The sequence below is a fragment of the Schistocerca piceifrons genome, chromosome 2 (genome assembly GCF_021461385.2).
Source record: "Schistocerca piceifrons isolate TAMUIC-IGC-003096 chromosome 2, iqSchPice1.1, whole genome shotgun sequence".
Taxonomy (NCBI): domain Eukaryota; kingdom Metazoa; phylum Arthropoda; class Insecta; order Orthoptera; family Acrididae; genus Schistocerca; species Schistocerca piceifrons.
This window is the reverse complement of record NC_060139.1, coordinates 453,771,640-453,790,040: the sequence shown is the minus strand read 5'-3', so window position 1 is coordinate 453,790,040 and position 18,401 is coordinate 453,771,640. Positions and strand designations below refer to the sequence as shown.

Genomic DNA, 18,401 nt, shown 5'->3' with positions numbered 1-18,401 from the left:
GGGACTGAGGGAGGTACAGTATCAAGTCACAACATGATTGTAAGCCAGTGTATGTGCCCTGCTCCAGTGCTTGGTGGTGATAAATCAAGGTTGTGTTTGTTTTCATTTCATACTCAGTAGCAACTGTTTCAGTTTTGAAGTAGGCAGAGACAATGTGTTTGCATTCATCAGAGTAAGTAAAAACTTATTAAGTAACTGTTCCATCTGCTTTTGAAAACAATTCAGTGTTTTAATTTTTCTTCTTTTTCAGTTTTTCCTTCTCATTTGCTTAATTTTTGCGCTGTTTGGTTTGAAACTAATTTTTTCTGCTCTTTGCTGCCCCTAAAATTTTGCTGCTCTAGTCAGCTGCCTAATCTTGCCTATTGGTAAAAAAGCCCTGGTCTCTTATTTTCCCTAGATATGCTGTATCAGCTGAAACTGCTCATTGATGAGTAGATCTTGTAGAGCTACCAAATTATGAAGATGTAAAGTGCTATGTTTCACCCACTGTTCCAAATAGTCCCAGATGTTTTCTATCAGATTAAGATCAGGTAGCTTAGTGAGACAGTTAAGGTTCAATAGGGTATCCAAGAGTTTGTCAGACTAGGAAGATATGAATGGAACACTGGATGTTGTTATCTTGGAAGTTAGGAGTGTTCACAGCTTACTCATCATGAAGACGCAGAAAAACCAGCCTGAACTACACGTCCAGCCTGAACTACACCATCCACACACACTGAGTTCTTCATCTTCATCTACAGACAAACTCTGCAAACCAGTGTTAAGTGCATGGAGACACTTCTCACCATACCACTTATTGGGGATTCATTCCATTCCATTCATGTAGAACATGAACATGTGTATGGGAAGAACAACCGCACCCTAGGCTGTTGATGTACTTGACACCTTGCTTTGTTTGAAAAGAAGCAAGGAAAAATTGTAACTACCGTATTTACTCAAATCCAAGCCGCAACTGAAAAATGAGACTCGAAATCAAGGAAAAAAAAATTTCCCGAATCTAAGCCGCACCTGAAATTTGAGACTCGAAATTCAAGGGGAGAGAAAAGTTTTAGGTCGCACCTCCAAATCGAAACAAAGTTCGTCTAATTGTAATATGAGACACAATTTAGGTCGAATGAATTACGATACAGCTGCAGTAGTTTGGTTCGAGTCGTAAGCTTAGCAGTTACGGTTTACCAGGTAGCCATTGCTACGCGTCACGCGCTCCGTCCGTATTTATACGGATATCCTTCCTTTTTCACGTGCTTCGTCTGATTTGAATTGATTGCTTATTTTTCTTTGATCTGATAAGTGCCGTTCTCTTTGTTATAGGTGTTTACGTCACTCTAAGCTGAAAATGCATTACTGTACTGTGTCATGCATTGTTTGTCGCATTCTGATAGGTGCGTGTTTACGGCCTGTCGCCGCTCACGGCGTGGCTTGCTTTTGTGCGCGCTGCCGCCGCTTACAAATAAAAAATAGAGAGGAATCGTTTCATTAGCGAAACATTTGTTGTTACTTACACTACTGCTTTCTTTGATAATGATCAACAAGAACCAAATAATAGACTGCGTATGATAGATGATGTTCTGGACGAAATTTTAGCGAAAAGTTTTCTCTGTTTGAAAATCTTTGCAGGTGCCTCTTTAGTTCATTACATTCTGCACAGAAATTAGTCATCTTAGATTTAAAAATCTAGTCAGTTGCTGTGCTTCATTTCTGACTGTATCACTATCAGGCATAAGAATAATACAAATATAAACATGACATGATATGGATATTCTTCCGCGTTTGCTGTTGTCTCACTCTAGTTTCGTAGTTTATTAGGCAGACAGGATTTAAATGAGATAGTAGCAAACACAAAACAATACATGGCAAAATGTTTATATTCGTATTAATCTTATAGCGAAGAGAATACTGCATGTGATTCACAATTCATAAAAGCTCCTATTAGCAACCATCTCTTCTCACAGGTAGGAAAAAAATTCAGAACGTAGAGTTGGCCATATTGACAAACATCCCAAACAGTCTTGCCAGTCGGATTTTCGTAGTACATAGAAATGCTGCTACATTCGAAGATCAACAATACAGAATTTGTATTTACTTCGTTGGATAATGTACCAAAATGCAGTGGTCGAAACTCTGGGCGGACGAAAAAGGCTCGTCTTCCACTTTTTTTTAAAAAAATTATTTACTGACGCAGAGATTTTGGTGCCAGTATTTATCTTTGTGCCTACAAAGCATGCCTGTGTGGTGCTACATATATTCGACGGCAGAAGTTAGTTGTGGCGGCACCCACCAACATTTTTCAGAACTCCCGCTTGCTTTGCACTCGATTCTAAGCCGCAGGCGGTTTTTTGGATTACAAAAACCGGAAAAAAAGTGCGGCTTAGATTCGAGTAAATACGGTAGTCAAACTAACTACACACCTCTAGTCAGCTACTGTTCAGTTCATGTGTTTTGTGAAGACATGTAGTTTTGTGTGCCCGTCTCACCTGACTCTCAAGAGTCCATTGCATGCAGTTCCATGAGCAATGTTTGCTTGGAAACTAATTGAGATGAACCTATATTCACTGACAGCAACAGTTCATGTAGATTTGAAACTGATTGTCACTGACAAAGTGTAACACTTGTTTTCGGTCCTTGTCAGATAAGATCCTTTTACAATCACTGTTCTTACATCATGTTATGTGCCTGCAAGTGGCTCACTATTCCTTGTAGACACTTTCAACAGTCCTTATTGACAAACCAACAAATCTGGCAACTGGTCATGGACCATGCTGTGTAAGGCCATGGAGAGAATGAGAAGAATAAAATGGAGCAGTAGTCAGCAGGTAACAACAGAATGTCCTTCTTATGCAGCTGCCCTATTTCCAAGCTGCTGGCTAAACACTTGTGGTCAATGGATGGTGAAAGATACCTGTCAGTGCAGGCTGTAATAAATCAATAATAAGCTTGACCAAAAAGCCACATTTTTGTATGTGGTACAGTAATGTTATTGGTGAAGTGCAACACTGAGTCAGTTAGTGACAGGAACAATACGTTCATCTGCTGCATTTACTTTACATACCTCTAGACCAGGGCTTAACAACCCACTGACTTCGTGTGTGAATACTTATGCCTGCTCAAGATCCTACCTGTGAGTAGGTAGTGGGGAGTCAGGGAAATGCATGTACACATTGTGCTTGCAACAAACACAGGAGAAGAGGAATGTGGGAGGGTCAGTTTTAACAGTGGAACTGCCTAACAACAGTAACAGCAGCAATGAGCATTGTGTAACACTGACAATGTCTTCACACTTCAGTGTGCAGTAGGAGAAATATTATCTTATGAAATACAGTTCATTTTTCAAAATTGTCTTCACTGAAGGGCTTCTGTATTAACTTACACTTCAAATGCTATCAACATATTCCACATAAGCAAGAATTTCAGATTTGATTTAACAATGTAACAGCACTAGAGGGCAATTTTCATCTGTTTTTCTCTCCATATTGAGTGAATATTGATGATATTCACACTGATCTGCATCTTGAAGTAAATGATCTGTGATGTGACAGGGTACAGGGAGACAACAACAAGAGAAAATTCTACATTTCTACAAGAATTTCCCTCAGGATCACTTTCATCATTTACAGAAGAAGGCTGCTGGTGTAATATCAATATTTGACTCCACATACACCTGTGAACAACTGTTTTCAGTGAAGAAGAACAATAAAATGCTTGTGAGAATTCATTATTCCACTGTAACCTGAACGGCACACTTCTGTCAATGCACACAAACAGTTACACTGAGCATAGATGTTCTTGTAAAATGGAAAATGACCAATAAGATTTAATGTGCAAAAGTTGATTAAAATTATCTCTAGACCAGGGCTCAACAACCCATTGATTTTGAGTGTGAGTACTTACACCTGTTCAGACTCATATCTGTGAGAAGAACAGCAGCGGCTTGGTGGGGATTGAGGGAAATGCGTGTGCACACTGTTCTTGCAACTAACACACATGTAATGGCTGATTAATTAATATAAGAAATGTGCAACTACTTAATAATAAAATTACATGGCAGCATTATGCTTTTAGATAATTTATTTAACTTATGACACTGATATGCCTCTTACTGTGACTTAAATGTTTCTGATTGCAAAATTAACTAGCCTCTCACAAGAATCCACATAGCTCCTCACTATCTACCCTGTGCAGTAACGATGGAGGGGTGAGGGGCTAAGGTACTTGAAGCCCTAGACTATGCAAATAGGACAGCTAGTCTGTGTTAATCTGTTGATGTATGACCATGTCTAAGTTTAGAAATCCTCACAGATTTACTGTCTGTGTTTTTCACCCACTTTTAGGTAATCTGATTTTCCAGGTTGGGAATAAACTGTGTGTTGTGTGTGCTGTGTCCATGAGATACATATACCATTTTTAGCTCATCTGTTGGCCAAGGAGAATATTTTCTTCTAATTTTTCTGGTGTTTTGGGGTTTTGGGAGGATATTTGTCATACAGTCGAGCAAGTGTATCAGTAAGTCCAGTTTGTTTGTTGTTTGTGTTCAGAGAAGGCACGAAAGTTGTCTTCCAAGCTATTTCTTGTGCTTCAAACATAAGTTCAGACACACTGATGCTCCTATCTACATGATAAACATAACCTACTGATGTGTCTCTGTAAGTAGTTGAAAGTGTTTTATTTCTTAGGCACACAAATGTGTACACCATGAAAATTATGTAATTCTGTGATAAACTACACAGTTGAAGCAAAATGCCTAAGCTATGATGAAGATGACAGAAAAACAAATTTAATTTTGGCATTGCAAGCCGCATACTTATCTTTTGCGGAAAAGGGGAGAGAGTTATGAGAAATCAAATGGAAAGTGTAGCACAAATTCTACAAGGACAGCAAACTAAAGACAGTAAGATAGATAAAAAACCTCACTCACCAAGAAATTGCAATAAGAAACACTTATAAAAGATATGGAAATGTGAGCTTTTGGAACCAGTAGTTCCTTTTTCTGACAGAAGGGTTCAATGGGTAGGAAGAGGGAAAAGGACTAGTAAGGTTTAGGAAATGGGAAGAGTTGTAAAAAAGTCATCCCAGACCTTATGTTAGGGAAGACTTCTCATTCCATCCAGTATGCCACCTCTGAACCAAGGTTTTGGGAAAATTTTCCATAACTGTTCCTATTTCATAAAACTGGCCAGTCATTCATTTCCTTTATCCCTCTTTGTAACCCTTCAATTCCTCTTACAGAAGATGGAGCCACTGGCCCTGAAAGCACATGTCTTTCTGCATCATTTTTATATGTTTTTTCCTGCTGCCACTTGATGAATAGATTATTATCTTCCCTATTATAATATATTTTGAAACATTGATTATTTTCAGTGATATAAACTAAGAACTGTGTATCAAAAATTAATATTAGTGCATCAAGTAATTGCCCAAGTTAACATTTAGTTGACAGTTTTTGGGGAATATGTGTGGTTGTCATGATGCAGTATCCTGATGCAGAAGAGCAACACTCAAGTTCTCAGAATTATGAAAAAAGTTCCAAAATAATAGTATTTTTAGTTTTAATTATAATAATATAGGAAACATATCAGGTGTGGATATTTTGGTGAGCTCCTACCAGATGGCTGCACTATCCAGCAGTGAACACAATGGCACGCCAAGCATTTCTCATGCACGTTAGGTGCAACTATAAGCTGCTGTACAATATTTTTGAACAAAAGTATGTTATTATTATTTAAAAATTCTCATTTCATTATTCATTAGTTTTATGTGAATGCTCTCTGAATTGAAAGAAATGCCTATTACTCACCAAACTTGTACTTACACGCACAGTATCTTTCTTACTTTAATCATTCTCCATTATAATATACATCCCTTGATCTACCATTACAAACATTATATATCCAGTAACACAACTGTCAATTTTAAACACTTTACCAATCAAAGATATTAAAACATTTGAATATTATTTCACCATTAGTAACAGTATTGTACTAGAGGTTCTTAGTGGTCATCAGCTCTTAAATTCTGAATGAAAGGGAAGGTACAAGTAGTAATCCTACCGTTTCTGTGATCATCGCCTTTCAGGTGACATGGGAACCACTTGCTGCTTCTACCTTGTTATTCATGTGCTTTTCAATCATGTAAACATTATGTAACAGAAACAAAATAAAAATAAAACTATCAACTCAACTGAATATTTAAGCTGAGCAGAAAGCATTGTATTTCTACTACTGTGTCTAACTCATTTTAATATTTGCTTAAAAACAGTTCACATAAAGTCTATCTCCCTTTTATTCTCTGTGAGGTTCATCATTTGTAGAGGCTGAAACTGTATACTGCAGACATTGGCAAGGTACAAAAGAGGACAACCTCACAACAGAACCTTTGAACAAACTTCTCAGTGAAACATAAATTAATTGTTGTTGTTGCCTCAAATGACATTGAAAAAGCTCTGAAAGAATTACAGAGGAATATGATGGGTTCACTGGAAATATATACTGAAACTAATACAAAATGAATGTAATAATTCATCCAATATCTCTTAGCATGATGCCCAAGGCCTGAATCGAAAAATGAAATCTGTCAATCACGTCATGTTAGATAAAATCAACACTGCCTACAAATGTGTGAAGGAAGAGAGTATCTGTGAATTTCGAAACTGCATGATTGGAAAGTAACAAATATGCATCTCATGGACTCCATCTACACAAATGTGGAACAATCGACATTTGAAACAGGCTTGCCTCTTTCAAACAAAAAGTGAAAGTATAGAAACCAAGTATAGAAATAAAACAGACAAACAGGTAAAAAGCAACTGTCTTGAAGTGAAAGTGCCAAACAAAAAAAGACAGACATTAGGACCAGTACCAGTAAATAAATAGAAAAGGAAAGAATCAGCAACACACTTACTGAGCAAAATTTGAAACCAACCAAGACAGTCATTAATGAATATATGGATGAAAAATGACTGTAATAAAGTGAAAATTGGCATCATCTCAACAGAAGACAGGCAGATTCCAACATCCAGTGAACCAACAAGCCACAAGTGAATACCAAGAATACCATCCATGAAAAAAATGAGCTAAGTGGTCTAGCAAGAAATCATATAATCCCTGCTCCTAATTTCAAATTGCTCCATCCGAATGTTCAATCACTGTGCAATAATCTTAATGAAATATAAATAATGTTAAACAATGTGAATGATATTTCTGCCCTATGCCTTGCCAAAGACTGGCTTAAACAAGATACATTAGAGACAAAATACCTCCCTCAGCTCAAACTTGCAGGCATGTTTTGTACAACGATATAAAGTCATGGGGGTTCCTATAGATATATTAAAAAATATTGAATTGAACAGTATTATCAAATAGCATAATTTTTCCAGTGAAAATGATATAGAGCTCTATATAGTTGGATTACCAAGGCTATATACAATTACTATTTGCATTTATAGGTCACCAGAAGGAAATGAAAACTGTTTCTTAATCACATGGTGAAACTTTTGGAAGAAATTCGCTCACCTAAGAAAAATATAACTCTATGTGGTGACTTCAATATCGATTTCTCAGAAACCAATAAATTCAAAGAGGATATTATAAATTTACTACAGTCACTCAGTGTAAGTTCAACTGTAATTGAACCAACTCAAAAAACAACACCCTCTACATCTACCACTGTCCACATTTTGACAAAAACATGCAAATCTGCTTTTAACATACAAGTAGCAAACACAGTATTATGAAAAGGATAGACTGCTGCTCACCATATAGCAAAGATGTTGAGTCACAGACAGGCACAACAGAAAGACTACTAAACACGTAAGCTTTTAGCCAGAAGGCCTTCTTCTGTAATAGACAAAAGCCCTTTGCACACATAGCCAATTTATCATTCAGTGAAGGAGCTTTTCCAGAAAGGCTGCAAATTTCGAAAGTGAAGCCATCATTTAAAAACAGCAACAAGTATAAGGTAAAAAACTATCACCCAATATCTCTCCTCCCAGCATTTTCAAAAATATTAGAAAAACTGATGAAGCACCAAATCAACAAATATCTGAATGACCATAATTTACTAAACAGAAATCAGCATGGCTTCCAAGCATGTAAAAATACCGAAACAGCAGTAATGTGCTACACTGAACAAATAGTCAAAAATCTAGAAAAAGATTATAGTGTAGTGGGAGTAAATTTAGACCTCTCCAAAGCTTTTGTCACTGTGAACCAGGACATTCTTTTAGAAAAATTGGAAGCATTCGGTATACTTGGGATAGGAAAAAAATGGTTTGAATCATACCTAAAAAACAGAACACAGGTTGTAGGACTGACATCAACTTACTCCAAGCACAAAATAAATTCACTATCAGAGGCAAAAAATGTAGAAATAGGAGTACCACAAGGCAGCATCCTAGAGCCCACATTGTTTCTTGTCTATATAAATGATTTTCACTCCTCAGATGATGCAGCCAAAGCAATAATATTTGCAGATGTTACTAGTGTGATAATAAGTGCACCAAAGCAATTGCTACCAACAACTGTTGATAAAGTACTAAATTACATCCACTCTTGGTTCAATGCAAACAGGTTGACATTGAATGTAAATAAAACAAATTATATGCAGTTTGGGAAAAGATGTCAAAATGTAAATCTTGATCTGGTGTGGGGTGACAAAGCCTTAGACAGAGTGACATCCACAAAATTGCTGGGGATTCATGTGGATGAAAACTTAAATTTTAATGACCACGTAATAAAACTTGCACAGAAACTTAATTCAGCCTGTTTTGCCCTCAGAATTACTGCAAATGTTTGTACCTCAGAGGGTGCCAGAATGGCATATTTTGGCTATTTTCAATCTCTTGCCACATATGGAATAACATTTGGGGGTTCCACAACAGGGCGCCTAAAACACATTTTTTTGTTGCAGAAGAGGGCCATCCGAATAATAACTCACAGTCATCCACAGACACACTGCAAACCCATATTCAAAAAGCTTAGAATACTTACTATACCATCATTATACATATAAAAATGTGTATTGTATGTCAGGACCCACATTGCAGATTTTCAGACAAATGCCAACTTTCATAACTACAATACCGATAATAGCGCAGCACTCCATACTCAGCAAACAAAAAGAACGAATACACAAAGGCATCTGAGCCATATTGGTGCAAAACTGTACAACACACTGCCACTCAACATCAGGCAATTAGAAGATGATAACAAATTTAAAACAGAATTTAAAAAATTTCTGGTAGAACAATGTTTTTATTCTGTAAATGACTATGTAGGTCAATAATTTTTTTCTGATGATATTTATAAAGGCAAAATGGAAAATACTCTATCTGTACCTAATCATTCATTACATTTACATACTTAAAGGACAGCTGTTGTGTGATGTAAATATATACTTAAGCAGTGTTGTGTATATAAGGACTTGCCGTTTAGGGACGACAAAACTAAAGCCTTATGAAAAACAGACTATGCATTTAAAATAACAAGCAGGGATGTATATAGGATATATTAATTTCATTGTATTATTATTAACTTCATTGTATTATTTTGTTTTGTACTTTTTTTACGTATATATTGTTTGTGTCCCATTTCTTTGAAATGGCTTACATGTATCCTTGACAACATCAATACAATATTTATTGTCACCGGATGGATAAATAAATAAATAAATAAATAAATAAATAAATAAATTGTTGTTGTTGTTGTTGTGGTCTTCAGTCCTGAGACTGGTTTGATGCAGCTCTCCATGCTACTCTATCCTGTGCAAGCCTCTTCATCTTCCAGTACCTACTGCAGCCTACATCCTTCTGAATCTGCTTAGTGTATTCATCTCTTGGTCTCCATCTACGGTTTTTACCCTCCATGCTGCCCTCCAGTACTAAATTGGTGATACCTTGATGCCTCAGAACATGTCATACCAACCGATCCCTTCTTCTAGTCAAGTTGTGTCACAAACTCCTCTTCTCCCCAATTCTATTCAATACCTCCTCATTAGTTATGTGATCTACCCATCTAATCTTCAACATTCTTCCGTAGCACCACATTTCAAAAGCGTCTATTCTCTTATTGTCTAAACTATTTATTGTCCATGTTTCACTTCCATACATGGCTACACTCCATACAAATACTTTCAGAAACGACTTCCTGACACTTAAATCAATACTCGATGCTAACAAATTTCTCTTCTTCAGAAATGCTTTCCTTGACATTGCCAGTCTACATTTTATATACTCTCTACTTCGACCATTACCAGTTATTTTGCTCCCCAAATAGCAAAACTCCTTTACTACTTTAAGTGTCTCATTTCCTAATATAATTCCCTCAGCATCACCCGACTTAATTCGACTACATCCCATTATCCTCGTTTTGCTTTTGTTGATGTTCATCTTATACCCTCCTTTCAAGACACTGTCCATTCCATTCAACTGCTCTTCCAAGTCCCTTGCTGTCTCTGACAGAATTACAATGTCATTGGCGAACCTCAAAGTTTTTATTTCTTCTCCATGGATTTTAATACCTACTCCAAACTTTTCTGCTCAATACACAGATTGAATAGCATCAGGGAGAGGCTACAACCCTGCCTCACTCCCTTCCCAACCACTGCTTCCCTTTCATGTCCCTCGACTCTTATAACTGCCTTCTAGTTTCTGTACAAATTGTAAATAGCCTTTCGCTCCCTGTATTTTACCTCTGCCGCCTTCAGAATTTGAAAGAGAGTATTCCAATCAACATTGTCAAAAGCTTTCTCTAAGTGTAGAAATGCTAGAAATGTAGGTTTGCCTTTCCTTAATCTTTCTTCTAAGATAAGTCGTAGGGTCAGTATTGCCTCACGTGTTCCAACATTTCTATGAAATCCAAACTGATCTTCCCCGAGGTCGGCTTCTACTAGTTTTTCCATTCGTTTGTGAAGAATTCGCGTTAGTATTTTGCAGCTGTGACTTTTTAAAATGATAGTTCGGTAATTTTCACATCTGTCAACACCTGCTTTCTTTGGATTGGAATTATTATATTCTTCTTGCAGTCTGAGGGAATTTCACCTGTCTCATACATCTTGCTCACCAGATATTAGAGTTTTGTCAGGACTGGCTCTCCGAAGCTGTCAGTAGTTCTAATGGAATGTTGTCTACTCCCGGGGCCTTGTTTCAACTTAGGTCTTTCAGTGCTCTGTCAAACTCTTCACGCAGTATCATATCTCCAATTTCATCTTCATCTACCTCCTCTTCCATTTCCATAATATTGTCCTCAAGAACATCGCCCCTGTATAGACCCTCTATATACTCCTTCCACCTTTATGCTTTCCCTTCTTTGCTTAGAACTGGGTTTCCATCTGAGCTCTTGATATTCATGCAAATGGTTCTCTTTTCTCCAAAGGTCTCTTTAATTTTCCTGTAGGCAGTATCTATCTTACCCCTCATGAGATAAGCCTCTACATCCTTAAATTTGTCCTCTAGCCATCCCTGCTTAGCCATTTTGCACTTCCTGTCGATCTCATTTTTGAGACGTTTGTATTCCTTTTTGCCTGCTTCATTTACTGCATTTTTATATTTTCTTCTTTCATCAATTAAATTCAGTATCTCTTCTGTTACCCAACGATTTCTACTAGCCCTCGTCTTTTTACCTACTTGATCCTCTGCTCCCTTCACTATTTCATCCCTCAAAGCTACCCATTCTTCTTCTACTGTATTTCTTTCCCCCATTCCTGTCAAATGTTCCCTTATGCTCTCCCTGAACTCTGTACAACCTCTGGTTCTTTCAGTTTATCCAGGTCCCATCTCCTTAAATTCCCACCTTTTTGCAGTTTCTTCGGTTTTAATCAACAGTTCATAACCAATAGATTGTGGTCAGAGTCCACATCTGCCCCTGGAAATGTCTTACAATTTAAAACCTGGTTCCTAAATCTCTGTCTTACCATTATATAATCTATCTGAAACCTTTTAGTACCTCCAAGGTTCTTCCATGTATACAACCTTCTTTCATAATTCTTGAACCAAGTGTTAGCTATGATTAAGTTATGCTCTGTGCAAAATTCTACCAGGCGGCTTCCTCTTTCATTTCTTAGCTCCAATCCATATTCACCTACTACGTTTCCTTCTCTTCCTTTTCCTACTGTTGAATTCCAGTCACCCATGACTATTAAATTTTCGTCTCCCTTCACTACCTGAATAATTTCTTTTATCTCATCACACATTTCATCAATTTCTTCATCATCTGCAGAGCTAGTTGACATATAAACTTGTACCATCGTAATAGGTGTGGGCTTCGCGTCTATCTCGGCCATAATAATGCGTTCACTATGCTGTTTGTAGTAGCTTATCCGCACTCCTATTTTTTATTCATTATTAAACCTACTCCTGCATTACCCCTATTTGATTTTGTATTTATAACCCTGCATTCACCTGACCAAAAGTCTTGTTCCTCCTGCCACCAAACTTCACTAATTCCCACTATATCTAACTTTAACCTATCCATTACCCTTTTTAAATTTTCTAACCTACCTGCCCGATTATGAGATCTAACATTCCACGCTCCGATCCGTAGAACGCCAGTTTTCTTTCTCGTGATAACGATCTACTCTTGAGTAGTCCCCGCCCAGAGGTCCGAATGGGGAACTATTTTACCTCTGGGATATTTTACCCAAGAGGATGCCATCATTATTTAATCATACAGTATAGCTGCATGCCCTCGGGAAAAATTACGGCTTTAGTTTCCCCTTGCTTTCAGCCATTCGCAGTACCAAAACAGCAAGGCCGTTTTAGTTAGTGTTACAGGGCCAGATCAGTCAATCATCCAGACTGTTGCCCCTGCAACTACTGAAAAGGCTGCTGCCCCTCTTCGGGAACCACATGTTTGTCTGGCTTCTCAACAGATACCCCTCCGCTGTGGTTACACCTACGGTACGGCTATCTGTATCGCTTAGGCACGGAAACCTCCCCACCAATGGTAAGGTCCATGGTTCATGGGGGTGGGGGGTGGGGGTGGGCCGTGGGGGGGAATAGACAACATACACACACATATTCACAAAAATGCAGCTCACACACGTGACCAGTGTCTCTGGCTGCTGGGGTGAGACTGTGAGCAACTGATCCCAATCTTATTATCTACCTGCTGACAAATGCTCCACCATTGTTGTTTTTAATTGCTAGGATTACCTGGCAGAAGGACCCCGCCAGCAGTCAGATTTGTCCACCTATGAACCCTATCACAGTGACATCATTCCAGAAATTCAGTAGGATCTCCAGTTCTCCAGTCTCTCCTCAAATCCTGGATCACTGTAATATTTTTTTAAATGTTGTTGGTTCTAATGTTAAAGCAAAAGGAAATTTTTAGGTGATTTAGAATTTCAGTAATTACATTTAAATATTTTGAAAGATTTTTATATTCATAATAATTTTGCATGATACTAATGTTTCAAAGATTATTGCTTTTAATGTTTTAAGAAAACTTGTGCGCCTGCGTAAACTAAGTAAACCAGTAAATGTTCATCTATGTGCTCAGCTGCTTACTACACCAGAACCATTGTGTTCTAGCTTGACCAGCTTCAAAGATTACCTTTCCCTTTTGAATCCTTAAGAAATGGTATCAATATCCCTGTAATACAGTTAGAAGCAAAACCTGTGCCATACATCGTCCCACCATCACCTACTCCAGTCCAGTAACAAGCGCTACCTACCACATCAAAGGCAGGACTATTTGTGAAACCAGTCATATGATCTACAAGCTAAGCTGCAACAATTTTGTTTCATACTTTTCTTGACAACCAACAATGTCCACTGACAAACTGTTGCCAAAGAAAGGCTGGGCCACCCAGCTGCTGAGCACACAGCCCAACGCAATGTTCTTCATTTTAATGACAGCTTCACAGCCTGTGCCATCTGGATCCTTCCTACTAACGCCACCTTTTCTGAATTGTGGAGGTGGGAACTGTCCCTGCAATATATCCTGCATTCCCATCACCCTCCTGGCCTCAACCTTTGTTAGTCATTGTCCTTCATCCACCTATCCCCTTCTCTGTTCCCACTCCTCAGCCTTCTATTCCACAAGTGCACCCATAGTCTTTTTACGTCCCTCCTTTTCTGCTCTCCCCCCCCCCCCCCTCCCCCTCCCGCCCTCTGAGCTCTGTACTGCACCCAGCTGCCATACCCTCTCTCCACCTTGTCTCTGTATGCTACAACAAGCAAACTTTACTGCCTCAAACCTTCCACCCCCCCCCCCCCCCCAGGTATCCCTCCCCCTCCCTGCCCTAGCCTCTTCTTTACCTCCACCATCCAGATTTTACTACTCCCATCATGCTTAGTTGCTCACAGTCTAACTGTGACAGCTGGAGACTGTGGTCATATGTGTGTGTGAGCTGTGTTGCCATGAATGTGTGTGTGTGTGTGTTTTTGTCCATTTCAGCAGGTCTTCTCGATGAACTGGATTTTTCAAATGGTAAAGATAGGTTTTAGTGATCACTATCCTCAAATTCTTACAATGAATGCTGCAGGAAACTGAAAACTCAATGGAATAAAGGACTGCCTAATAAATACTCTGTGGATACTGATGAGTTACCAGATGCTATCATCAAAGCTAGTGCAACATTTATTGTGGAATCTCTAGCAGACATAGTAGATTCATGATTTGAAAGTAGTGTATTTCCAAATAGTCTTAAAACTGCAAAAGTGACATCTAAAATGGTACAAAATGTGAAATTTCTAATTATATGCCAGATTCAGTTTTATCAGGCTCCGTAAAAACCATGGAAAAAGTGTTTCTTAGAAGATTAACAGGCTTCTTAAATAAAGAAAGGTTGATAAATGACTCACAACAAGCGTTCGCAGCCAGCAATCTTTACCTTTTTAAATGAAATATTAGAAGCAGTGGATGATAAGCAACATATATCTGGATTATTTATTGATCTTAGAAAACCCTTTGGTGTTACAGATCTTGAAATTCTTTTGCATCTGTTAATTAATTATAGAATTAGAGGTCAGCCTGAGAGATGGATCCCATTACACTTCAATAATCATCAACAAATTACAGTTGCAAAGCAATTTAGAACAGATTGCTGTATGGTGTGGCAGGTGGCAGTTGATGCTAAATAACGAAAAGTGTGAGGTGATCCACATGAGTTCCAAAACAAATCCATTGGAATTTGATTACTCGAAGAATAGTACAATTCTCAAGGCTGTCAATTCAACTAAGTACCTGGGTGTTAAAATTACGAACAACTTCATATGGAAAGACCACATAGATAATACTGTGGGAAAGGCGAGCCAAAGGTTGTGTTTCATTGGTAGGACACTTAGAAGATGCAACAAGTCCACTAATGAGATAGCTTACACTACACTCGTTCATCCTCTGTTAGAATATTGCTGCATGCTGTGGGATCCTTACCAGGTGGGATTGACGGAGGACATCGAAAGGGTGCAAAAAAGGGCAGCTCATTTTGTATTATCACGTAATAGGGGAGAGAGTGTGGCAGATATGATACGTGAGTTGGGATGGAAGTCATTAAAGCAAAGAGGTTTTTCGTCGCGGCGAGATCTATTTACGAAATTTCAGTCACCAACTTTCTCTTCCGAATGCAAAAATATTTTGTTGAGCCCAACCTACATAGGTAGGAATGATCATCAAAATAAAATAAGAGAAATCAGAGCTCGAACAGAAAGGTTTAGGTGTTCGTTTTTCCTGCGCACTGTTCAGGAGTGGAATGGTAGAGAGACAGTATGATTGTGGTTCGATGAACCCTCTGCCTAGCACTTAAATGTGAATTGCAGAGTAATCATTTAGATGTAAATGTAGAAATGAAATACAAAGATAGTGTGGAAAAATGTAGTTTTTGCAGTAATGAGTGAAAATATGGAGTCGAGGACCTGTCCTATTTCTGCTGCATGTAAATGAGTTGGCTGATAAAATACATGATGGAACCACAGTAATCTTTGTAGATGACACAAATATTCTACGTAAATCACACAGTGAGGAAGATCTGCATGAAACTGCAACACTGGTTTGCATAGCTTAGCACAGTGGTTCAAGAGCAATAGACTCATTGTAAAATTTGAAAAAAAATTGTGGAAGTTAACTTTCACATCATGTAAAACTTCAATCCTATGAAACATGTTTTTGCCATTGGAGGAAAATGTCTCAAATGTCAGTCATACAAAATTTTTACGCATGCATCTCCAGGAGGATTTGAAGTAAGAGATACATCTTACCAATCTGGAGAAGAAACTGAAAACACTAACAAATGCTACAAGGATTATCACTCAAACCACAAGCTGCTCATTAATGGTGACAATGTACCATGGCAGTATGTAGTCACTGCTCATGCATAGAATGATTTTCTAGTGAATTTCACAATTTTTTAAAAACATTTTAAATACAGAAAAAGATAATCAGGGTGATAATGAAAGTTAAATGCAGGGGCTCCAGAAGAAACCTTCTTAAAAGTTTGAAAATACTGCCTCTGCCTTATTTGTGTATATGTGAAATACTAAATTTTTCAAAAGGGAACAACTAAAAAAAAGAAATCCTATTCAAATGTAACGATGATATATATGCATATGAAACTAGGCAGAAGCTGAACCTCCACATAGACACAGTAAGCACAAACTTATGCAAAAGAGGCATATGTTTATACTAGAGTTATGTCATATAACCATACGGCTTCTTAGTTAAAATGCCTACCAAAATTAAATACATTTAGTGTGAAATTGAAACATTCTTGACTGACCACTCCTTCCACACTGTTTGTGAATTTCTGGAAAATCATAGTAAACTTCATTTGCCAAATATTGTTAATTTTGTGTTATGGTATTATGTTATTCCACACTATAATTTAGTTTGTGTTTATCATGCTGTCTCACTTACTAATCTCTTCTTTCAAACTTAGAAGAAATGTAATATGTCAATTTGTCATTTTATATTACCATGCACTTTCTGTTGACCATGTAGTCACAATGTCTACTGAAATTGTAAATTATGTTTACCTTTGTCCTATATCATGTGTACAAATGATGTACTAAAAAAGTGGTTCTGTTCAAGCAAAACCAGTTTTATTGATATTTTTCATGATAATATCTGAGTTTCTTCTGATTGAAGGCTTCTCCTTGAGACTAAGCTCATGAATTTGGTTGTGAGCATTGTTTAGAAGCATATTATCTGGATATAAATAACAGATGTTTTACAAGATACTGCCAGGTGTCGTCAGATCTCCAAGGGCCAACATACACCAACTTCATTGTGACTGCCTTACAGCAATTCCTATCTGCTGCCTGATAAGGAAATGCAGTAATGCATATGAACAGAACTATACTTGCTAATTTTCATCTCAAAGTCATAAAGGTTCACCTAGGGAAAGCAATAATGAAACCGTAATTTAAAGGAGCATTAATTCCAGTCAACAATATAATGGAAAGGACAGTCACTACTCACCATATAGCGGAAATGCTGACAAAGGCCTTGTAAGCTGAAAGCTAGTTGTGTGACAGTCTTTTTGTTGTGCCTTTCTGTGACCCAGCATCTCTACTACTTCGTGAGTAGCAACTATCCTTTCCATTACATCATTACATTCCATCCTGGATTTTCAATTGTTTGAATAATTTCATTCAGTACAATGAGAAAGTTTCAAAATCTTAAACATTGTAAACGCAGTGTAGGCATCATTGTAGAGTACTGAACTGGGCCATTATAGTAAAATTTATCTGTAATCTATAGTATATGATTCACTGAAAATGACAGTAATTATTATGTCTTATGACTTATCACATCCTTTTGTATATAATTAATTGAAAATGCTATACTCAAGTGCAAGGGTCAAATCAAGTATTGATTAGTTGACATTTAATTTTATAATCCCATGGTCATCCAACAAACCACAGAACTGAACCTTTTAGCATACAGTTCCAACCTTTATTACGGCATAAGTACAAAGATATATACCTCATCGAGCCATTCCATCGGTAGAACTTTCCCACCGCATAAGTTGTGTGTATTTTCAATACAGATGAGAGCAGTGACTGGCTCATGGATATCTTCGTTTCTTATTTTCATCTGCATTTCATCCAAATCAAAAGTTCCATCTGGTTTATTTTTAACTGTTGTTACTTGAACCCCTGCAATCTGAAAGATATTATTCTTAAAGTGGTAAGAAATAAAGATGTCAGATTATGTTTGAGTGGTGGCTTTTCCAGCACAACTGAGACTGAGACGTCTTTCGGGCAGATGAGAATATACAGGAAAATAAACTTTTTTCCAAATTTCTCAGTCTTCATAAAATCTTTGATGTTGTATTCAGCTGAAAGGTTGACACAGACCCAGCTTAATATTCCAAACATTTCATACACTATCAAGCGTGAAAATTAAAACAGCCTTTTCTGTTTACATCAAGTATTCTAAAATGTGCATCCATAATTTTTAGAGCAGGTATTT

General features: G+C 37.5%; 1 protein-coding gene across 11 annotated transcripts in view; it reads right to left on the bottom strand.

Moving 5' to 3' along the window:
* LOC124777700 (probable low-specificity L-threonine aldolase 2) overlaps positions 1 to 18,401 on the bottom strand; it is a 264,995-nt gene that overhangs the window by 90,737 nt on the left and 155,857 nt on the right. For all 11 annotated transcript variants that reach the window (XM_047253193.1, XM_047253192.1, XM_047253190.1 and 8 more), the window contains one exon: positions 17,913 to 18,092. In XM_047253193.1, the coding sequence (XP_047109149.1) occupies positions 17,913 to 18,092 (180 nt within the window). The remainder of the gene's footprint in view (positions 1 to 17,912; positions 18,093 to 18,401) is intronic.